This window comes from Desarmillaria tabescens (genome assembly GCF_030435595.1).
Source record: "Desarmillaria tabescens strain CCBAS 213 chromosome Unknown EV420scaffold_51, whole genome shotgun sequence".
NCBI classification, from domain to species: domain Eukaryota; kingdom Fungi; phylum Basidiomycota; class Agaricomycetes; order Agaricales; family Physalacriaceae; genus Desarmillaria; species Desarmillaria tabescens.
The window spans coordinates 26,628-49,166 of record NW_026848350.1 but is presented as its reverse complement, the minus strand read 5'-3'; the positions used below and the strand labels follow the sequence as shown (position 1 = coordinate 49,166).

Genomic DNA, 22,539 nt, shown 5'->3' with positions numbered 1-22,539 from the left:
AAAACACCGCCCTGATGGTGATGGACATCAGCACACAGCGCCCAACCTACGACGGACAGGGATGATCGCCCAATCCAGCACAGGCAATCGGCGATGCCGACCTGGGTTATGATATTCCTCAGAGTTGTGGGGTGCCGGGTAAAGCTCATCAAGTATCAGAATTAGAAGCAACAGTTGATTGTGAAAAAGTACGGTCGGCCTCTCGAAACAATCAATTGATCTACTACATACATACTCACTTTCGTTTATTCCTATTCTCAAGGATTCACCGCTCCTTTATCTCTTCTGCGAAGAGGAATAACACACTCGTTTATAATTCGGTGGGCTGCCGTTTGTATTTGCCAGGGGCCGAACTAGTCGGCACTGACATAGCCTCCAGACAAACCGTGTCAGATCTAGGAGGATCTAGGGTGGAGGTCCCCACTAAACCGTGGCGCCGCATTAGAGGCCAGGTGCCTGTTTCTTCCTCCCACCTTCACCATCGTCGGGCGTCTTTTCGTCTTCCTTCGTCCTGCGAAGATGTTTCTTCGTTTTTCGCCTTCGCTTTCGCTACCGGCTCTCGCACTTCTCTTTCTGTTGGGGTTTACAGATCCGTGTCGCGCCGAGGCGACCTCGGAAATATTTCAGTGGGCTTTCGATAGCAACGTATGTGTATTTGGGTTTTCATCACTTTCTTCAGTACTTATCATCCTGTCTAGTCTGTGTCATCAACGTTGGAATCATGCCATGAATTCGGTATCCTCGTCAAGCCTTACGATCCTAATAACGATACCCATGGTGTACCACCATTTTATATGAGAGCTTATGAGAAGGGCGGTGGATTGATAACTTCGCTATTGGGACAGAATGAAAGCAATCTAACGTGGACGGTCAACAACCCCGTTGGTAAGCCCTTTAACATTTGCACCGCCGTACCGACGCTGAAACATGAAAAACCAGGTTCCGAGATACTGCTTAATGTCATCGATTCTGAAGGATCTTCTGGAGGAAATGCGCCCAAATTATTCACGGTCGGCAGTAAGCTTTGTGTTTAGTTCTCTCATAACGCATTACTTAACAGCTATCGTAGCGGGCACAACAACGAACTGCATTACCGAAACAAATTCTACTACATTCACGGTCACTTCTAACGTTACGGCAACCGAATTGCAGCCTTGCCAGCCATGGGGGCTGCGAATAAAAGGCGGCATTCCTCCCTATAATATTTCTTTAGTACAGACCGATTCTCCTGTGGTCACGAATGTGACCACGGGAGGAGATGATGATGCTTACACCTACATCAATCGAGCGACGAGCGGTCAAATCATGTTAGGTATGCCCCTTCATTTCATCTGTCATAAATCAAGATTCTCACCTACGCCTGACAGCTGGTGTTTCTGATTCGTGAGTTTGTATCATCCCTAATGATAGATGTTATCAGCTGACGACGAATTAGCGCCGGTGCTGTAGCTTGGGGGACACCATCCATTACGCCAACTGGTAAGTCGACTGGTAGTCATCGAATCGAGTATGATTGAGACTGATTAACTCACGCTAGGCAATACTGACATTGATTGCGGTTCGCTTCAGAGCGGGAGCGGGAACGCCACTGCCTTGGACGCCGCCGCTGCAGCAGCGGCAAACGCGGGCAAAAACAAGAACCATGCGGGACTTATCGCTGGGGTTGTCGTAGGCGTCTTGGCCTTCCTGCTGTTAGTTACAGCAGGCTGGTTCTTCTGGCGCCGAAGACGACAAGCCCAAAAGACGAACACAGAGATTGATCCTGACGTCACTCCGTATATGCCAGTGAGCCCTATGTCCGATAACAGCAGCCAAGCTATGACCATCAACGCCTTTGTTGGACATACCCCCGTCTTGCCCCACACGCCAAAATCACCTTCTTACAGTAACGGGTCAACTACCATGTCCGATGTGTCCAGGTCTCCGTCCTCCGGTGTCAGTTCCCTGCCTCCCTTTGATCCTCGTCGTTTGATGGAAGATGGAACTGAGGGAACCTATCAAACCGCGTCCCTGTCGTCATCTGCCTCAGTTCGACCCGGTTTCACCAACTTCCCCCAATCGTCCATCCGCCGACCGAGTAAAACTGCGGAAGGAGGGTTGACTACCGCAGAGCCGGATTCGTCGGTTTCTGAGTCGATTGGGTCAGCGGGAGGCGTACAGCGTTCACAGTCGGCTATGCCTCCTTCGTCGAACGGAGCGTATGACCCATGGCCTGCGCGGCCTGCGTCGTACGGTACACGCGAGAATGTCACTTCGACAGGCGAAGGAGAATTGATCATCCAGCATCGGGATGGAGGTACTGTGCGGGAGCTGCCTCCTCCCTATGCAGATCGCTTTTCACAGAACCGCGTAGAAGAAACCCCTTCATGACCAGTCTGGTGGATTCGAGTATTTTCGTTTGTAAACATTCTACGATCATTACCATCATGTACTTATGGGGTGTTTCATCGACTGTAGTTTTATCTATTTTTTCGATCCCAGTATACCTGTAAAATCGTTATAAAGGTAGTACTGCGATCACCACTTCGTTTTTCTTTAGCATACGCATACTATTATACGATTTTTTTACTTACCGAGTCAGACTGCGGGTATCTGTAGCTACATATCGACACCTTTCATAGATTGAATTGTTTGATTGAATATAATGATGATTCGCCCGAACGGTGGTGAAACAATAATCGTTTGTAGACTCAAGGAGGCGTCTGTCTGTCTGATTAAATAAATAAAGGTCGGGTGTCGATCGTTTCCGTAGTCCAGAAGGGGAAAAATCCCGCTCGGCAAGCTCTCTTCGTTCACTCATGTCCTGCACGCATTACTGCACGGACCACTATTCTGCTCAGCTACGCTCGGAATGTCTTCGGGAATATATCTTGCCGCTTTTTGTCCGATTCCGATTCCGACTCTCATGTTTATTTTTTTTGGGTTCAGATCCAGTTGTGCAGCACAATCTTCGCATAATATCGCTTCTGTTCTACTCGATGTGAGAAGCACTGTTAGGCGACCTGGACGGTGATACAAAGGGAGTGGCCAGGAATCATGTATGTATATGGCAAGTTCTGGCAGAATGTGCCATACGTCCCCGCGTTGACAGCTTAAAAAATGCCGCATCGGACCTCTGGGCCGTAGGGCCTTTGCCAAATTCTAGACGACTGTGCAACGCCAATCGCAACTTTGTCTCTTTCCATCACAAGTGCTTGACTTTAAGACTGCCCATTGCCATGCCTAGGGCTGAAAAAGTAAAGAGTACGCGCTCCGCCCGCCCTCATCCGTATGCTCGAGACATTTCCCCGCCTGCTGATGTCGGCAACTTTGGTGAGAACCATGGTAGGTCTTATTACGCGTATCAAATCTGGCTGTGAAAATTTAACTTAGCCTTCGCAGTAGAGACTCGTAGGCCCGTAAAACACGTTTACCAGCTCTTGAATCCTGAGCCTCGTCAGGCCATGCCTAGCCCAGGTATAGTTGAGCGCGAGTTGTCTTTTTCCCCGTCGCCGTCGCCTGTTCCTGTGAGCAGCTCTTCAGAGGAGGAATCCGATGATGAAGAAGGGCACGATCAATATGACGACGTCGAAGATGACTTTTCCGGGTACGAAGAGCATCTTGGTGAACCCGGCGTGTGGCCTCGCCCTTCATTCGACCGTTGGAGAGGCGAGGTCGACGTTCGACGAACAAGCGCATCATTGCGACGTTCTGTCGCAAATGGCTTACAGTCTTTTCTGGATGAAAGGATAGCCCCGCTTATTCGAGCGCCTAGTAGCCCAGTCTATGGTGTCTCTGAGTCGACGTCGTCGTCGGTCTTGAGTCAACAAGGACGGGTCCGAGATTCTCGGTCACGTAATGATTTCTGCAGGGACCCTTATCTTGTCCTCTTCTACGGGGAAGGGGATGACTCTGACCAAAATAGCAACCTGGCGGAGAAGGTCAGGGATGAATTTCTGGAGATTCAGGATAATCAGGTAATGCTTCGTATGGGTGAGATTTTCGTATACAATTGCGTTCTAAAGCTGATGATTACCGCAATAGACCAACTGCTAGACTGGTGGTTGGCCCGGTTCACCCTGGAAGGGACGGCTCCATTCTCTGGAAGGATGGGCGATTTCTTGCGTTTCGTTCGCCGACATGAAACGATCAAATTTTCCACCAACTCTTTTCCCGCGTTTTACAAGGACTGCCAGAGCGAACTTCGGCCGCTAGGTATGCATTTCGCGTACTCCAACGGAGTTATACCCTCTCGAACTGGCAGTCCTTGGAACATACTCCCTGCAAATCCTACACATATCGCTACTCTCGATGCATGCCGCCAATTGGACTTAGATGCGGATACAAGCAATATTTTTGTGGTCTTTGCAATGGCCGAGATGTCGGTGAGTGAAAAAGAAGACTCGATCGTGTTCGAACGCTTGCTTACATAGTGAGTATTCAGTCTCCTCTTATTCCGCCGAACCAAGCGCCAGCGATATCAGTGAGTTGTTGCATCAGTCTTTAAATAGTATACTGATGATACCTTCCAGACCAGTCAAGATAGTCCTCATAGCGCGTTTTACGTAGTGCCCACAGAAACTCGCTCTTTTCTGTATACCTCAACTTCACTGCGACCTCCAGCGACGGCGTCGTGGATACGCAGCTACCACAATCCCCCGCCCCGCCAAACATGGGACACAGAGTTCGCCGACGTGGCTCAGCTTTTGCGCAAGCTTCAACGGCGTCCATATACGACTTGCTACAAACATTATGCCATTGTGTGGTTCCAGCACGAGATGTGCAAAGCGATGGGTCTGCAGGCGGCCTATGGATCCCAAGGCGGCATGGACGATGTCGCTGATTGGCTTACGGAACAGAAACAGACGCCATCAAGGCTCTTGACCGTCAAGCGATCAACAATTCAAAACTGGAAAGCGAAGGTCTATTCCAACACCGAGAGCTTGTACGTGAAGTTCAAGTCTTTCATTGAAAAGGGAGGTCGGATACCACGTAAGTGCGACCCTCTGCAACCCAAAACGTCTCACTTATAGATGCTTTAGCTGAGAGCGAGAGGCTCTACATTACCGTGAAGGTCTGGGTAACCAACGATCCTGGTGCTATGATTGAGCGCGGTGGTTTCTATACAAACGAAGAGTCTATTGCGATGAGTGCAAAGGGTTCGGGACACCTTGGTGCTCTGACGGATGAACATTTTGCTGCGCAAGTCGCAGCTCATCTCAGAGCTGATTCGACGTGGTGGAGGACGGTATGAGGACGTGTTATGATTGGTATTTAGAGTAGTAATGTCGAGTAGCAATAGGTTTGGCTCTCCAGCAGGTCTGGTAGCGTACCTAACTGCGAATAATCAGGTGCACCTTAGTTGTATCGTTTGGAAGGAAGATCAGAAAAGGTCGATTTCACGCGGTCGATGGCGTTCCCCACAGAGCGGATTCAGGCGTGTATCACAGACACATTCACATTAGTTCTTACTCTGTATCGGCAGGAGCGGCTGGACCAAGAAGTTTGAAGGCCAGCTTCTGCGATTGAATGAGAACTGCACACGTAATCCAACAAAGGCTCGTGCACAACGTAACGCAATGCAATGATAGCCACTGAGATCACACCTAGTATATTATCCAGCAGGTGTGGCAATTCTTGTCTGAACAGCCCTGGTACAACGAAGGCTTTGAGTACGCCCTCAGATACAGTCAAGCGCGGCATGGCCAATCTGATATGTAGCAGGTAGGAGCTATACACTCGTGTACACTAACATACACCCAGTGCCCAGCCTATTCAACGACCGCATGTGAAGGACTTAACGGGATCATCCGCACCAAAGTGGATCCAAAAAAGCAACGGGACCGCGATGAATCATAAATTCTGAAGCCTGAGTCATATTACATCGTGTTACAAATCGGGAGTAGACATAAATTATAACAGAACTAACTGAGAACAGTTCAGATAATGAACTGGTGATGAAAAGAAACTTGACTCACTGACAGGCACATGGTTTAGGCGCCGAAACCGTACAAAGTACGGCCAGAGCGCTTCAAGGCGTACACAACATCAAGGGCAGTAACCGTCTTGCGCTGGATCCGAACTCTCGTCAGCATAATGCATTGGGTGATAGAGAAAGTGACGCACCTTAGCGTGTTCCGTGTATGTGACAGAGTCTCGGATGACGTTTTCGAGGAAGATTTTCAAGACACCACGGGTCTCCTCATAGATAAGACCAGAGATACGCTTTACTCCACCACGGCGGGCGAGACGACGAATGGCGGGCTTGGTGATGCCTGGAGGACTGTTAAGAGAATATAAGACTTGGATAATAGAATCGCCTTACCCTGGATGTTGTCACGAAGAATCTTGCGGTGGCGTTTGGCGCCGCCCTTTCCGAGTCCCTGAGGGCATCGTCAGTACAAAAGCCGCAGCACAAGCATCGTTAGCTCGCACCTTTCCACCTTTGCCACGTCCAGACATTGTTGATATAAGGTAGTGAGGTGATAGATGTTCTTGCTGGAGGAGACGACTCTGCTTGTAGAGCGAGGTCGAGATTTGATGATGGAGTGAAAAGACAAGAAGCTAGGCCGTTTGAATCCCACGCTTATATAGGGAAGAGGCACGTGCTTGACGCGATCGGACCTCAACAATCAACAACATCGTGTACTACACACAGCCTCCAGCTTTTTTAGCCTTCTTGAAGCATCATTTGTAGAAAGCCAGGTAAGTAATGCGCAGTTTTCTTCTTCGATAACAGACCGTTAATACTGCTAACAGGTCTGTGCACCGCAAAAAAGTCAGGGTTTCAATCTGTTGGCAATCAGAACTTATCAGATTCATAATAACCCCCCGTCAGTTCTTCATTCTTTCGCAAGGAATCCAGTGTTCACGTGCGTCCACTTCTTAGGGAAAAAACCACATAAGTACTTGTGTCGTTCCATGAACGAGCGTGCAATTGTACCAGTCGCACAGTAGGTATCGGAATAAGTCTTTTTGCGACGAATTTATAAGATACCTTACAGAATTCCAAACCATGCTCCAATCCTGTACTTGCCGGAATTGTGGATTCGTCAGTCTCCTCTCTCCGGATTGCGAACGTCAGCCGCAGGCTCCCTTGAAAGCCTTCCAAAATTCCAACATTGTGGCTCAAATTTTACGTCAGTCACGAACAATGCTCCACCCCAGTGAAGATGCATCAATTAGCGCCGATATCCTAGAGTTGGAACGTCTCCAATCCTTTTATGAGGCCCAGCTTCAAGAAGTGCAGTTGCACCGTCGCGCGGTGATAGATGCCTTGGAAGCTCGCAGATCGATTTATGCCCCCATTCGCCGTCTTCCCCGAGACATTCTCATCGAAATATTCCACTTGGTGCGCCACTCGTGGTGGCAACACATAAACGATGGTCGTCGCTGGAGCCCGGTTACCCCAGAACGCCAGAGTAGTTTGCGCCTAGATGGGCCCCTTTGGGTTTTGGGACGTGTTTGCGGGCTTTGGAGGGATACGTTACACACATCTCCTGCATCTTGGGCCCAGAATGTCGTAGTGAGAACGCCTTTCCCCAAGCATGCCCGTGAGATCTGGAAGACATATCTCAAGCGGACGGGTGAACATCCTCTCACTGTACAGGTCGTTGGCGACATTGAAAGGTCTTCGAGTGTTGAAGATGATGAAATATTGTCACTCTTTGTCCAAGAGTCATGCCATCGCTGGAAAGATGTCATTATCGATGTTACTATGCATCATATGGACTGCCTGGAGGAGTCTATATCCCGCCTTCCTATGCTTCAAACGATCGACATATATGTCAATCACCCCGATGAAAATTATTGCTCAAATATATGCTTAAAGGCTCCTCAGCTATGGCGAGCGATGTTTTCAAGCCTAGGGATCTCACAGGTGAAGCTACCGCCTTGTATCACTCATTATTCAGGCCGTATCACTCGTCCGAATGATCTACAGCTTCTTTCTCACCAATCCAAGCTCAGGGTGTGCCACCTCCAGCTGCGATTGCGATACGTAACACCACCGTTAATCCCGGTGCCAGTGATCATGCCGCATATCCAACGCCTCTTTGTTGAGGAAACAGGTATACTAGACCTGGTGACTTTGCCGCGTCTCGAAAGTTTGGTCTTGGCCATGTCTTCACGTGAACGGTTCGTCGAACGCAGGGACCGTACCACCATCTCAGCATGGATTAACCATTTCCTCCAGCGATCTGGATGTCACCTTCAGAGCTTGAGCATGGGTCAGCATATCTTGTTCGTCTTAGGGCTTTCAATCCATAATCTCCTTGCTTCCGATGCATTTTCTACGCTTTCGTTCCTCAAGGTTGAGCTTCAGATTGATGCAGATTGGGCTGATCACGTTGTTCAGTCGCTCACCCCTTGCTCAGGTGCACCAGCGCCCCTACCTAATCTATTCCATCTTGTTCTTTGCATACAGCCAGCATGCTTTCACTCACATCCTGTTCAATGGCATAGTATAGTGAACATGATACGTGCCCGCCGTGATGCGGGGTTGCTGAAAATAATCGAAGTACAATTCGTGGTATGGGACAACGGGTTCACGGATAGGAATCATAGAATAGAAGCGGATATTCGAGCTCTCACTAGTGACAGTTTGACGATGCTCGTCGAGGAATGGAATCCTCCCGATGAAGAACATTGGCCAGTTTGGGGCTCGCTTCAGTAAACTACATAGATGCTTTCTCTTGAATACATGAAATATATGATCTTGTGGCATACAGTCAGTTTCCTTCCCATACTCTTTGGACATAATCACCATCACTTTCCCCGCTCCCTCTGATGCTGGTCCCACCGAATCGGCTGACACACATCCCGAAGGGTTGAATCAACCTCAGTCCAACCCGACCCTCCTTCAACCCGCACCAAGAACGGAAAGATCCTATCCAGGAACCTTGCGATGAGAGCCGGCTTTTTTGCTATCGTATTCACCGACTTCAATATCTGCAGCCGATGTGAAAGCACCTCCTCTACCGCTGGTATGTCAGGAAATCCGATAGGCATGGTCAGCGACACAAGTCTTGGACAACATTTGGCCAAAGCGGGGAGCATAGCATATGAAGGAGGGTCTCCAGGCAACTGAGGCATCGAAATCGATTCAATGTCAGGCCATGACGGTGCGAGATGAGTTTTGATAGTCTCATCGTCCAATACCAGTTCGCCCACAAAATGGATGGATCTCAAGAGATGCAGTTCATATAACGGCTCAAACACCACTCTTGAGGAGGCCCAGAGTGTTCTATCGAACTGTGCGGACCGGTAGGTTATGGAGAGATGGCGGAGGGGGAAGCGCACTACTAGTTCACGGTAAAAGTCCATCATGAACTCTGAGCTGGTGCGGAATGCCTCGCCGGAGGTATCGACAAAGGTGAGCGTCTCCAGTGTACCTTGATGGAAAAGCCGGAGAATGCGTGACATCTCCGATACCTTGGCAGTGATATGGAGAGATTTGAGGGAAGGGAAGCCGTCCTGGATTTGACGGCTGCCGCTAGGAATGTTCGATGTAGTTTTCACGTGAAGGTGCTCGAGGTTGTCAAATGTAGAGAGGGCGATGAGGAAATCGTAGTCTACCAAGTGGGATTTGATAGTTAAAGAACGAAGATCTCCGAGGCCCACAAAATTGGTGATGGAGTATAGATTGGTGAAGAGAACGGCTTGATATTGGCCATTGTCGAACTCTGGACAATAAATGTGGAGTGTTTGCAGGGCAGGTACTTGCCATTTGATGGCCCGCATACACGTTGACGACGTGGTGACGTCCGTCGAACCTCGGAACGTCAACTGTATCTCGTTCAGTGGTTTCGCAGGGAGAAAGAGAAGAATGGAAGGAGAAGCCGCAAAAGATGCGTCACTTTTCAGATATTGCAGTCTGGGAAATATGGGAGTTTGATACTCAGCTAGGCGGAGAAATACAGTCGAAGAGAAGCGGCCACAACTAGTGGGATCAAATGCGATGCATCGAATACGACTAGCATACTGCCGGAAACGGACCCATGTCTTGTCAGGGATATCTTCTGGCAGTACCTACACACAATGAAGAGAATAAAATAAGAATCAGATTAGGAAGCCTAGACCAATTACGGACCTGCAGATTCCCTGAAGACGCAGGGGAAAATGCGTAGGATTGGCTGAAACCCATAAGCTTGGATATCTCTCCATAGTGTGTCCAGCGCTAGCGATGACACAGTCTGGCACGTCAAAGCTAGAGATACAAGGGGATGGACGCGATTGCCGTTGGGAGCGACTGGACAGCCACCCGTTTTCACAGTATCCCAGAGGTTTTGGCAGATTATAGCCAGAAGGTCGGTATTGAAAAGAACATCTGAGGCGATGTTTTCAGTTAGGTCGCTTTCCATAATCATAGAGTGTATGGTAAAGAAGTGGACAAGTACAACAAACACGCTATGACCACGTTGTTTGACATATGTTACGAATGATGGGACAAATAAAATGCTGATGGTGAGGGGGTGCCGTTCTCACACGACGAGGAATGCAGATATTTAGGAGCGTCTGATTTACCTGCTTGTATATAAGCATGAAAAGGGCTTCAATTGTGTCCAGAATATAAGATATGGCACTCGAATCCAGTCTGCCGTCAAAGGTTTTTGAAAGCAAAGATTTAGGAATACTTAGTTTCCGCTTGAGTACAGGTGCTCGTGATCGATTCCTTGTTTCTTTTCGATTTTACCGCTTCTCGGAATCTTTGGTATCGGACAGAATTCCAGTGAGTTTTATTCTTCTTTCGAAAATTTAAGTATGGGTACCATAGTCAGGACGCCTTAAAATTTTGGCATCTGAAAACTCTGTCCCTGGTGCATCGGCAGATATATTAATATGCAGAAAAGCAACGATGAAGCCACAGCGACATCGACGGTGTATGGGAGTAAACAGAAAGGCGACATACACGTTTATCGCTGCAGAGCTATAATGGCGCGGAGCAAGGAAATCCGTCGCAATCCAACACAATCGCCAAGATCCCTCGAGCTTTATAGTACCCTTTGATTTGCTGGATAGCCCTTGTATCAGTCCGTGTAAAATTGTGAAGTACAAAAGACTTACCATAGATTATCATGAGGTCCAGACCTTCTCCCCGCATCTTCTTAATCCTCACCGCGTCGTCATCAGCAATCTGCCAATCTATGGAAGGCGCAGAGATATAACAGGATCGCATTGCGGATCCCCACCGCCTCTCCATTGCGTCGACCAATACGGTGTTTGCTTCTAGAGAAGGAATAAAGTTGCCGACGGTGAACGACACCTTCTGTAGGGATGACAAAAAGTCCTTGGCTTGAAAGAAATCCTTCACGAACCCTTCCTCCATCTCTAGTGCTTCAACGGTGAGTTCCGTCAACTTGGGCGTTGCTCTCAACACATTCATGAGACCGTGCAACGATGTGCCACAAACAATCTTGAACTTTCGTAACGTGCTCTTCGACCAGGAAAGAAGACTGCAGATGATATCTGCGCGTCCCTGCTCATTGGTAGCGCCAACGAGATCGAGGTCGCTAAGCGTGGGTAGGATAAGATGCTGAAGGATTGTTATATCGGATACCTGCAGCCTGCAGAGGGAGGGGTGGGATATGGGTTCGAGTGGGACTGTCCAGCTCTGCTGAACTTGTGTGCCAAGAGCCTCCAGTACTTGAAGGCATGGAGAAAGACGGAGAAGATGGATTACTTCAGGGAGGGTACCGCGGCTGAGGAGAGCAAGGTGCGTGAGCTGGTGCCATGGAAGGTCTGCAGTCATCACAGACCCGCCGTCGTTGATCAAGGTGAGGTTCGTCAGACGCGGGGAAGCGTTAAGAGCCTCGCAAGCATGGTCATGCTGAGAGTATGCTTCTCGAGGGCAGGAAGGCCGCCGTTTGGCACTGCACCGAGAGGTGCGAAGGAGTCTGCCATCCCGAGACGGATGTCCCTTCCAGCGATAAGAATGCAAAGAAAGATATTTCCAGATATCTGCCGACGCGTATATATCGGTGTGAACGGAGATGCTGCGCTGGCCTGAGAGTCGGAGAGCGGTGTCGAGCAGCGAGACGGGATCGCTGAAGAGGCGAGGATTAGGAAAAAGCCAGACCATAGCTCTGGAGTGGAAAGGACGATTTGTTTCCACCCGTAGTAGTACCCACGGCCCTCGTTTAAGCCAGAACAGGGTGAAGTTCCCTCCTATGCTATGGAGGAAGATATTTCAGTGGGGAGGCGTCGTATCGCAGCGAGGATGTTCTTGGTTTTGACGAGCTCTTCCAAGACCTTGTCAAGCGCCGAGCAACGGTTTCGTGGAAATGGTCAGACAAATGCTGTTGATAACCGGTAACCACTCGTCCATTTGTGATAGTAGAGAGGCAATTCTTGTCGCATCGTCGTTGGTCGGAGTTGATGAGGTTGGCCAAGGTAATTTTCCTGGTGAGATGTATAGTCTATGAGTGGTACAAATGCAGGGAGTAGTACGCACCATGGTTGCTTGAGTATGGTCGTGGGAGACATCAGCCTCAGTTCACCAACGTTTATCAAGCGAGATTATGCGTACTTGGTCATCGTGGCCAGGAAGAGACCCGTTGTTTGGCATAGTAAACAACGCGTTCTCTCCCTCTTACCGCGATGGCGTTTTGCTCAAGTCAACCAATTCGGACCAGAAAGCAAATATGAGGAAAAAGAAGAGAGATATCCTAGAATTTGGACACGTCGAGCCACCTCTCATCCCCAGTTACGAACCGATTGTCAGTTACTAACTTCCTCCGTAGAACTGTCATTTACTTTATTCTAGGGCCTGGATACCCCGACGCCATTCCTGCAGTTTCTACATTCCCGTATGCATCGAACGACTACAACGAATCCAACGTCTTTCCTTGTCCGACTCCGACACGACAGAGACAAGCTACGACCCTATCAATCTGCGTTGAAGCCTCCGGCCCTCTCAAGTATGAAGCCGTATGCGCCATTACCTCGCTCATCTTCTTCCACTCGTCCAAATACACTCCCTCGGCGCCGTGGAGAACGTTGAACCGGAAGTACACACCATCACCACTGTATTCTTTGGCCAGTTCGTCCGCTACGCTCTCACAGTCTGTCGTGATACGCTGCAAGACCCGGATGAGCTCCAACGGGAGGACCTTCTCTATCCCTTTGGGCTGCTGGAACCCGCTAGGGCCTGGATGGCCTGTCCCGATGCTGAGGAACACGCCGATACGTCGGTTGCTGCCGAATAGCTCCTTAGCTTCGTCACGGACCTCCTTTGTGGGATTGTTGAACCCCAGGCCTGCATCGACATAATCGGGCCCGAAACCGCCTGGTCCGACAATCTTGATGGCTTTGAAGAAGGTTGGTGCTGCTGTGGTGGCACGTGCAGCTTCCCATATTTTGCAGTCGGGACCTTGGTTGGGGAGTCCTTGATATGTGCGGAAGCGTTGAGGAGACCGGAGGTTGATTCCGGTCATGGAGCATACGAAGCTGTCGGAACTGGTGAGGGCGATATTTTGTGAGAAGAGAATAGGAACGTACGCGTTTCCTTTCGAGTTTCTCCCCGCGTTGGGATCCAACAGCTTCTGATCGTCGCTGTACCCAGCCCGGCGGACGACGTTCTTGACCTCCTTCTCCAATGTAGTTGCTTTGAACTTTCCGTCGCTGTAGAAAGGTTTCCTGTTCTCGGCGCTGAACACCGCGCTGGAGATTCTGTTGTAATTTTGGAGGGCGTCTTCGGTGGACATTTTTAGCCTTCCTAGCATGATTGCGATTAGTCTAGAGAACGGCGCCAATTCATTATCATTACCGTGACTTGATTATCTGTGCTTACCCTCCGGTGCTGGTTCCGCCGATGAGATCAAAGTATTCGCAAGGCTTGGGGGTTTGAGGGAGGTTTTGGTAGATCTGGATGCGCCTCATAATCTCGTCGAGGATGAAGAGTTCGGATACGCCACGGATACCGCCGCCATCTACCGTGAGAGTCAGTTGAGTGACTTATGACAAGATGGAGTGCTCACCGAGAGATAGCAAGTTCACAGGAAGATCTGGTGCAGAGGGCCTCGTGTTGATAGCCATCGATAACTGCAGTGGTACTGGAAGAACAGAAGAACTTGCGTCGTATACAGCACGAACATGGGGTTGATGGTGAAGCTGCTTCGCGTGAATCTACTTCCGGATCGTTCGCATTCGTGTGCTCTGACGACGAGTCTCCTCCCAGTACCTGGCACAGCCCCCAGACCAGGACAGTGTCTTCCAATGCTATGGATTAATAACGCCGTACCGGAGCAAGGATGCGAGTGTATTTTACGCAGAGTCGAGGCCTTGTCAAGTGCTTTGGGAGGAAGTAGTGATAGCCGCTCGTCCGTTTAGACTCGGAGTCAGAGGCAATTCTTGTCGCATCGGACATTGGTTGGGTATTTTTCTATAAATGCAGGGAGTAGCACACGCCTGATAGTGGGAATCCGAGGAGGTGGTGGCTGGGAAGGAGGACGACTTGTTTGGCACCGTAAACAACGCGTACTCTTTCCCTCTTACTGCGATGTCCAAATCAACAAATTCAGACCAGACAGTGAATACAACAAAGGAGAAGGGAATATTAGCTAGGACGTTCTATCTACGTCCTCACAATGCAGGAATTTACTCGACTTGGTATCAGTATGCTTTAGTACCATTTCTTTATGTAAATACTTGACTGACTCGGACATCAAGAAATTTACATAGAGACGCGAATGTAGTTTCCTGCCTTTTCCACATCCCGCTTTTGATACTACCGCCGCCATGTCGTCGAGCCCTCAGCCTCCCACCTCAGTGCAAACCCCTTCCATCAAGGAGAACGTTTAACTGGGAAGGGAAGAACATCATCGTGAGTGTAGGATTTCCTTGTTGTCATACTTGACTCTAAGAGATGTACCAGGAATGTTCACTGGAACCCAGGTCCCGGGGTATATCAAGGAGTACGAGCTAAAGCGATGGAAGGGATATATACGTCGTGGCGGTCAGTGAACAGTTCGTGGATCTTTCCCCCTCCATATATGCACCAGAATTGATCCTTTTTGATGCATAAGGCTTGGAAGGAGAAGCTCGTTCCGAATGGCACCCGTGTGTATTTGTTCGACTATAGATGGGGTGTCAACTAATTGTGGTTCGCAGCTATACATTTCCTGGCTGATGATAAGGGCACGTTCACCAGTTCAACGGGCCTTGAGTCGTTTTCGATGCGGTATCCTTGCTACGCGTGCCTCGAGTCAAGGTATGTCTTTCCACCTGTATCCAGCTTCTGCGCTCATGAGGACGGCCTAGCACTACGTCAACGACATCTAGGTTCTGCCCCTTGCGTCAGAGGAAGGCCCAAGGGAGGTCACTGTGATGAGCGCAAAGACGATTCTGGCCGCACTGAGCTTCGTGTTCTGAAGCTGTGGAAAGAGGAACGACAAAAGCCTTGTGTACGTCATGAAGAGGTGCAACTGGGAGAGATGCTGTAACACTTAGAGAGAATCCTGTTTTAATTGAAGAACTCGATATTCAAAGTAGGACCTCGAGCGACGACGAGTGACGTGGCATCCAGGCTTCATCCAAAAGGTAGCAATCATATCTCAACTCATGCGGTGATCGTTAGCTCTGGTTCACCCCCATAGAATCGTAACGACGACGTTGGGACATGACGAGGCATCTGATTCTTCTGTGTCGACAATGAAGGCCTTTTCTAGGACAAACAGCAGCGATGGACTGCCGAGTAACGGAGTTGAGGGTGGATGAGATGGGCTCGGAAGGACGACATGTCAAATCAGGATGTGAACATCATTGACACAGGATGGGGTTGTAGCAGGGAAATGAGAGGTGATGCCAGAAGAGCATACTACCTTTCGCTCCTGCCGGTGGTCCTCCCTCGCGCGGCTTGACGGGTATGACTTGCTAACGACGAGGACTCATAGACATGTGCTTGCTCAGCGTACATCCACGTCTCGTGTTAGAAGGGAGCCTGGACTCTGAAGGGTTGTTCCGGTATAATGTCAGGGTACGGGATACGGGCAAGGCAGAATAATATCGCGCAAGGAAAAGGTTTTCGCGACTTTTTCTTGACATGAAGGGAACTACGACCTCTGTCTGGAACTTGGATATATAGCTAGCGCGGATAACGTCGACTAAAATAAAGCGTCAGGTGTGAGAGAAATATCGAATGTAGTAGCCACATACTGCTCCAGAACTCCTCCCGTGAACTGTCTCCCCAGCCTTTTCGTCAAGATTTGCACTTCAAAGGCCTGGTGATATCCCTCCTTCGACGATCCAGGCGGCCTCAGCTTGGCGGCCTTAATGCATATGGGGTTTGTTTCAAGGGATCGGTGGTCTTGAACGGAGGCAATTCGTTCTATTCAGAGTTAATAATGAAGGCCTTCTGGGAAAAGGACCCGGTGACTTGTAGACAGACCTTCAAGCTGGTTCAAGTTGAGAATCCGTGATAGAACACATATTGGACTTACCTTCGATGGGCACTGCCTCACCGGAAATCAATAGTCGTCTCGACGACACCGACACGGTGTAGGATTAGGTTTGTCAGTGATTCGGCGCGTGTAGATTTCAGCGCAAAGGTTGCGCGTCTTGGACTTTGTCCTGCTCTTCGAGTCGCACCTCTTTGAAACAAACCCATTGTCGATATGTATGCTCGTCACGTAGGCTACTGTGCTCTTACTGTGATCAGTAGACGTTCTGTTGGTATGCTAAGATACTGTAGCTTCAAGAGGATGAGTCAACGCACCTGAGAAGATCTACCCAAGTCAAGCTTCATAGCACTGTGCTAGCCAGCTGCAGAAATGGCGTTGGGGTGTCCAAACTCTCGACCCGAGTAGACGGCAGCCCTGTGAACAGTCAATCGATAACTCTCACAACTCGGGATGAAGGTTGGCGCGACGTGTCCCAGTTCGAGCCCAACATAGAAGTTTCTTTCGTCGTCACCGTCTGGTCCGAACGGCAAATTAGCCGACTTGTTGATATCCCGAGCAAAGCGACATCTTGGTAAGAGAGAGAGCGGGGGCTGTTTACTACACCAAACAAAAGGCCCTCTTCCTGGCCATCTATATCATTTTGTCCTTCCTTCGCCTCGCTCTTGGTCTCCGCAACTGATGGCATGGCGGCGCCGTGACCACAATGCACCTCTGTCGTTCAAACTTCTCGAACTCGACAGCCAGCTAGATTTTCTCTGCCGGGAGGATGTCAATGTCGTTGTCGACGTCGCTACAACACCCAAGGAACCAGTTGCATCATGCGTTTCGGGGTACCGCCCAGACAAGGATTCGCAGAGCTCTCGCCCTGGCAGCGACTATGTTCCTTACAACATCAACGAAATAGAAGAGGTGCTTACTCGTTGTGAAAGTCAGAATTGCGGGACTGGGGCTATCATTGTTGTCGACTTTCTTAATGTATCTCATTCCTGACGCTCGGTTTCTTCAGTAGGACTGTTTCGATCACAGAACGGATGTAGCAATAATGGACCTCAGACAACGGAGGAAGGGTGAGGCTTGGTGGATGTCGTGCTCTCAGACCTGGCCCCCACCGTCTCTGGGAGTGCTGTGATGTTTCTTGCCACTATCTGGCCGTGTATGTGTTTTCGGTGCACCATTTCTGGAGGGAAGAAGTAGATTGATAGACGATATAGAGTTGCGTCTGTGCGTGCATGCCGTTCTCCTTTCTCCAACATGACTTACATGCGTCGTAGGCTGGGCACATTTCTCCTTCGATGTGATGAATGTGTTTCAGAAGGGCAAACTAGAACCCAGCGTCAGATATATCAAGCCGCCGATGAACATATCTGAAAGCTACTTGGTCTGGCACACGCCTATACGCATGGTGCGTCTTCTTGGCCTACTCGTTCATTGGCATCCTTGCATTCATGTTTCCAGTGTTAATCTCAAGCAGGTATGACCCGCTGCCGTCCCCATGAGGTGCCCATTAACCGAGACCGGGGCTGTTGCACAACTCGATGCCGTCAATTCAGTCTCATCATTCTCGAGCCATCACGAAGCTGGTATAAGTTCCACTACTTCGTGGTCATTCTTTCCATTTATCATTGAGCAATGTAGAGAATTTCAGACTGGCATCGGGGACTATACTGGCTTATGCTCGTATCTTTTTATGTCTTCTATACTTGGAATACTATTTCTTTATCTCTTGTATATCATTCGCGGCGCCAATTGAGACCATCACAGATCAAGCCACCATCAAGATGAACTTACCGGTGCGTAGATTCCTCCGTGATCTTCTTCAGCAATGCACAAATCACCACGCCTTTCCCACGACAACTTGTCCTCTTACCACTCGTCTGCGTTCTCATCTGAAAGCATCTAGCTATCCATCCTCTATCGAAAGGTACGGCGGTCTTCAGTTAGTGCATACCGTGTTCGCTGACCCAAAATCTCTAGAATCTCGTTCATCGATGGCCAATAATACTTCTAACAGCAGCCCCGTGAACTTGCTGTCGCTTGGTGCATTCTTCGTGTTCTTTGCATGGTCGGTGTTAACTAATGTATGAGATAGACGGCGGCGGGATACGTGGGGTGTCTCAGCTCATCATTCTCGATGAAATCATGAAGCGCATCCAAGCAAAGAAGCAATTGACTGAGGTACCGAAACCTTGTGAGTATTTCCACCTCATGGGAGGTTCTGGTACTGGAGGGTGAGTTGCTTGCTCTAATGTAGGTTCCATCAAGGCTAATATTAGTCTTGTAGTCTCAATGCAATCATGCTGGGTCGACTGAAAATGTCAACTGAAGATGCACTGTGAAGCTATAACAAACTTGCAGCTGTGGTATTCAGCCCTGACAACCGTAAACCATTCTACAAGGATGAAAAGTTTAAGGCTAGTACCTTGAAAGCAGAGATTAAGGAGATTGTCAAGCATAGCCATGGGGGGTATACTGGTGATGAGAGTTTGCTTGATCCAAATGCAGGAAAGGACTCAATTGGCAATGTGTATGTTGATTATGGCTGTATTCCTCTGTTCTTATACTCATCTCTACATTAGGTTTGTCTGTGCTAAAACTACTGCCAATCTGGAATCTCCACAGTGATTTCGGACATATGCAGGACTCCCCAACCAAGGCCCAGATTGCAAGGTCTGGGAGGCTGTCCGAGCTACAGCTGCTACTCAAAAGATTTTTAAATCTATCATGATTGCTGGTCCAGGAGGGATCAGTTCTTTATATATTGATGCTGGTTTTGGTCATAACAATCCTTCAAAAGAAGTCAGAGAGGAGGCAATGCAACTATTTGGCAGTGATTGTTCTATTGGAGTATTTCTCAGTGTTGGAACAGGTCATCCAGGACCTAATGGATTTCAGCAACCAAGAGGCATGGGGAAGTTCTTACCTCTTCTGCTATTACAAACTGTCACAAAGATTGCTACTGATTGCAAGTCTGTCTCTTCTGACTTCACAAAACAGTATGATAATAGTCCAAGAATATATTTTAGGTTGAATGTTACACATGGAACTGAAGTATTGGAAGTAGATGATTGGCAGGAAGGAGGAGCTGTTGTACTAGCTCATACAAGTGCCTATCTGAGAGAATCCAGTACATCTAAAATAGTTGAAGGAGTTGTAGAATGTCTCTGTTCCAGCCCTAATATGAAGAGAACCCATACATTAGGGACATTTGGTAGGATTTATTTGTTTAGGATTTATAGGTTAAAAGCTAATATGATTATAGCTGGACATATAACTTCAGTTTCAAAGCCTTCCATGACATTTTTGCCAGGTTCTGTGCTACCTTTGTTTACAGGACGTCAGCAATATCTGTCTGAGCTTGAAAAATATTTTGCTCCTTGTGAAAAACCATGGAAAAGACGTCTTTTTCTACTTCATGGAATGGGAGGAATTGGTAAAAGTCAGATTGCTTTAAAGTTTGTGGAAAATATGATTGAGTCAAAAGGGTAAGTCAGTTTAAAATGCTTTTTCAATAAACTTATATAAATATTTGAACTTTATTAGTTTTTCTATTATATTTTGGATTGATGCATCATCAGAAAGCACAATTGTTCAAAGTCTCAAGAATATTTATATTAAATATATACCACAAAAAACATTAAACTCCCAGACATACAATGAAAGTTTAACACTTGATTGGATTTCAGAAATTCATGAACAAGAATGGCTTTTGATATATGATAATGCAGACTATTATAACATTGGTCTATTACAAAAGTATTTACCTTCTGGACAAAAAGGAAATATTTTGATTACAAGTCATAATCCTAATTTGATTCGCATTACTGGAAATGCTGGAATAGCTATATCTGAAATGGAATCTGAAGAAGCTATAAACTTGCTTTTTAATGGTAGTAATCTTAAAGAAATAAATAATGAAATTAATAGATATGCTAAAGCTATAATATTTGAGCTTGGTTATATACCATTAGCAATTGATCTTGCTGGATCATCTATTCAATATGGCTATTATACAATTTATGATTATCTTGAGTTGTTTGATAAAAATCGTAAAGAGAGATTAACAGAAATAGGTCTCTCTGAAAAAGAGCAAAATATATATGGAGCATGGAATCTATCATTAAAAGCAATACAATCTCAAGCACAAAAAAATGACTCATCAGCAATTGATGCACAATATGCATTGAAAATATTAGAACTATTTGCATTTTTCTACAATAAAAATATATCTGAAGAAATATTTAATCGTGCAGCTACAACAAATAATTCTGATAATAATTGTATTATAGAAGACAGCTATAATAAATTGTTAGAGACAACTGAAAGTAATAAGTGGAATTTTAAACCATTTCGAAAAGGCACATCAATTTTATTAGCATGCTCACTTATTAAAAAAACAGAAAAAAACAGAACTCCTATATATTTTATACATTCATTAGTACACAAATGGTGTCTTGATAGATTACAAGAGGTAGAAAAACAAAGTGCTTTTAATACTGCAATAATTATAATAGCAAAATCAGTACCAAATAAATGGAATAAAGAGGATTATATTTTTCTTCAAACTCTGAGTTTACATTTAAAAGATAACATACTGGATAAAGATATTTATATAATTAAACAGTTTGCAAAAGCATTTTTTCATAATGGTAAATGGAAAGATGTAGAGAGGTTAGAATTAAAAGTATTATCAGCAACAAAGCATGCTTTAGGAGAGGATCATCTAGACACATGGACATCTATGGGTAATTTAGTCTCAACATACCGAAATCAAGGTCGATGGAAAGAGGCAGAAGAGCTGCAATTAAAAGCGTTATCAGAAAGAAAGCATGCTTTAGGAGAAGATCATTCAGACACATTGACATTGTTGTATTTTGGACTGTATCCTAGTACAATGTTATTGAGACCTCTAGTCTCTGGGTTACAAACTCGTGAGGAGTTTACCCATTTACTTCACATATTTATACTAAACTACACCTATTCTAGTAATTTCTATACAATCATTCTCTTACCAATCTCTTACTCAGCATGCCGGAATGCCGGATTGCCAGAATTATCTTGCATTTTCCAACAGACATCTATGAGTAATTTAGCCTCAACATATAGAAAACAAGGTCAATAGAAAGAGGCCAAAGAGCTGGATATATAGGTGTTATTAAGAAGAAAGCATGCTTAATAAGAAGATCATCTCAAGACATTGATTTGTCTACTCTGGAAAACTTGATAGATGTGACAAGTTTGCATGTATCAAGCAATGTTGAATTTCATATCTGGTTATTAATAATCATGTTTTATTCACTCATGAGTAATGTCCAAACCCTTATCAGCTGCTTCATCATAGCAGGCTATTATCACTTCAATTTACTGTGGCTGAGACAGTACTAGATGTTTCCCTTGTGAATATTTACACCAGTGCTTTTCATCTTTCTCAAAGAAGTTTAATGTATATTTCGTGAAGTTTGTATATTTTTTATCATTATATCTTGGCAGCTGTCTGAACTCTAAGTTCTAAGATAATATATAACCTAATCACTTATTTTAGCAAATTTTGTTGCCTGCTTTGAGGAATATCATTATAGGAAAAAAGTTTTCTTCTTCTTGCAAACTTTTAACTTCACAAAACATAAGCAATAAGACAGGCAGTTTGTAAAAGTGAATTATATTTATAAATCTGTAATGTGTGTGTAAGAAATTATCTAATCCATCTTCTGATGGTGGTGAATCTCCTTTTTAGAGTGATTGTCTTGATAATTTATTTGAATTATGTCTAATTCCAGAGATGTGAATAAAAATAAAATGCAAGAAGAGAATTTTGATAATCCAGCAGTTTATGGCTGCAGATAATATAATGTCTGTATTTTTAAGCATTTTCTTAATTGCATTTATACCCACTTTTACCATGAAAGTAGGTAAGTCTATTAGATAAAGTTTACAATCTTTTAATATTTAATAGAGACTGTATATTTCTCTTTTGGCTTGAGAATATGTGCACTCTCTAACATTAAACATTATAGATCCAAGTCATATGTATAAAGTATCTGATAGACAGATCTTCAGAATTATATTGGGTAAGAAAATATCCAACAGCCACAGGTCCAGTATCAACAGCTAGAATTACTGCACTTTTCAAACTATAGTTCAGTGGCTTTCTTTCTGTTGGCATTCT

The 22,539-nt window shown here is 46.5% G+C and overlaps 10 protein-coding genes across 10 annotated transcripts; 6 read left to right on the top strand and 4 right to left on the bottom strand.

Moving 5' to 3' along the window:
* Positions 1-519: 519 nt before the first annotated feature.
* On the top strand, positions 520-2,370 carry EV420DRAFT_1648493 (uncharacterized protein; the record flags this gene model as incomplete). Its single annotated transcript, XM_060478179.1, has 7 exons — positions 520-645; positions 699-885; positions 940-1,017; positions 1,070-1,312; positions 1,368-1,383; positions 1,436-1,479; positions 1,538-2,370. The coding sequence occupies 7 exons, from the start codon at positions 520-522 to the stop codon at positions 2,368-2,370; spliced, it is 1,527 nt and encodes a 508-aa protein (XP_060325317.1).
* An 848-nt stretch (positions 2,371-3,218) lies between these two features.
* EV420DRAFT_1648492 (uncharacterized protein) lies at positions 3,219-5,233 on the top strand (the record flags this gene model as incomplete). Its single annotated transcript, XM_060478178.1, has 6 exons — positions 3,219-3,324; positions 3,382-3,972; positions 4,024-4,364; positions 4,424-4,462; positions 4,512-4,971; positions 5,022-5,233. The coding sequence occupies 6 exons, from the start codon at positions 3,219-3,221 to the stop codon at positions 5,231-5,233; spliced, it is 1,749 nt and encodes a 582-aa protein (XP_060325316.1).
* A 581-nt stretch (positions 5,234-5,814) lies between these two features.
* Positions 5,815-6,545, bottom strand: EV420DRAFT_977918 (histone-fold-containing protein). Its single transcript, XM_060484228.1, has 5 exons — positions 6,415-6,545; positions 6,305-6,362; positions 6,106-6,254; positions 5,958-6,050; positions 5,815-5,907 (listed from the first exon to the last, which is right to left on the bottom strand). Exons 1-4 carry the CDS (start codon positions 6,439-6,441, stop codon positions 5,973-5,975), a joined length of 312 nt encoding a protein of 103 aa, XP_060325315.1. The 5' UTR covers positions 6,442-6,545; the 3' UTR covers positions 5,815-5,907; positions 5,958-5,972.
* A 56-nt stretch (positions 6,546-6,601) lies between these two features.
* EV420DRAFT_977936 (uncharacterized protein) lies at positions 6,602-8,699 on the top strand. Its single transcript, XM_060484229.1, has 4 exons — positions 6,602-6,684; positions 6,739-6,812; positions 6,869-6,932; positions 6,984-8,699. Exon 4 carries the CDS (start codon positions 6,995-6,997, stop codon positions 8,651-8,653), a length of 1,659 nt encoding a protein of 552 aa, XP_060325314.1. The 5' UTR covers positions 6,602-6,684; positions 6,739-6,812; positions 6,869-6,932; positions 6,984-6,994; the 3' UTR covers positions 8,654-8,699.
* Positions 8,700-10,478, bottom strand: EV420DRAFT_977952 (uncharacterized protein). The gene is made up of 2 exons (XM_060484230.1): positions 10,070-10,478; positions 8,700-10,008 (listed from the first exon to the last, which is right to left on the bottom strand). The coding sequence occupies exons 1-2, from the start codon at positions 10,121-10,123 to the stop codon at positions 8,746-8,748; spliced, it is 1,317 nt and encodes a 438-aa protein (XP_060325313.1). The 5' UTR covers positions 10,124-10,478; the 3' UTR covers positions 8,700-8,745.
* A 275-nt stretch (positions 10,479-10,753) lies between these two features.
* EV420DRAFT_977888 (uncharacterized protein) lies at positions 10,754-12,227 on the bottom strand. Its single transcript, XM_060484227.1, has 3 exons — positions 11,044-12,227; positions 10,889-10,990; positions 10,754-10,793 (listed from the first exon to the last, which is right to left on the bottom strand). The coding sequence occupies exons 1-2, from the start codon at positions 12,056-12,058 to the stop codon at positions 10,971-10,973; spliced, it is 1,035 nt and encodes a 344-aa protein (XP_060325312.1). The 5' UTR covers positions 12,059-12,227; the 3' UTR covers positions 10,754-10,793; positions 10,889-10,970.
* Positions 12,228-12,800: 573 nt separating this feature from the next.
* Positions 12,801-14,013, bottom strand: EV420DRAFT_1648488 (FabD/lysophospholipase-like protein; the record flags this gene model as incomplete). The annotated part of the gene is made up of 3 exons (XM_060478177.1): positions 12,801-13,713; positions 13,769-13,907; positions 13,956-14,013. 3 exons carry the CDS (start codon positions 14,011-14,013, stop codon positions 12,801-12,803), a joined length of 1,110 nt encoding a protein of 369 aa, XP_060325311.1.
* Positions 14,014-14,993: 980 nt separating this feature from the next.
* On the top strand, positions 14,994-15,546 carry EV420DRAFT_1484401 (uncharacterized protein; the record flags this gene model as incomplete). Its single annotated transcript, XM_060470073.1, has 4 exons — positions 14,994-15,036; positions 15,088-15,187; positions 15,212-15,380; positions 15,469-15,546. The coding sequence occupies 4 exons, from the start codon at positions 14,994-14,996 to the stop codon at positions 15,544-15,546; spliced, it is 390 nt and encodes a 129-aa protein (XP_060325310.1).
* A 1,508-nt stretch (positions 15,547-17,054) lies between these two features.
* EV420DRAFT_1648487 (uncharacterized protein) lies at positions 17,055-18,998 on the top strand (the record flags this gene model as incomplete). Its single annotated transcript, XM_060478176.1, has 9 exons — positions 17,055-17,351; positions 17,588-17,597; positions 17,648-17,778; positions 18,270-18,297; positions 18,351-18,413; positions 18,466-18,604; positions 18,658-18,677; positions 18,732-18,900; positions 18,953-18,998. The coding sequence occupies 9 exons, from the start codon at positions 17,055-17,057 to the stop codon at positions 18,996-18,998; spliced, it is 903 nt and encodes a 300-aa protein (XP_060325309.1).
* A 473-nt stretch (positions 18,999-19,471) lies between these two features.
* EV420DRAFT_977684 (P-loop containing nucleoside triphosphate hydrolase protein) lies at positions 19,472-21,703 on the top strand. Its single transcript, XM_060484226.1, has 2 exons — positions 19,472-19,858; positions 19,917-21,703. The coding sequence occupies exons 1-2, from the start codon at positions 19,554-19,556 to the stop codon at positions 21,493-21,495; spliced, it is 1,884 nt and encodes a 627-aa protein (XP_060325308.1). The 5' UTR covers positions 19,472-19,553; the 3' UTR covers positions 21,496-21,703.
* The last annotated feature ends 836 nt before the right edge of the window (positions 21,704-22,539 follow it).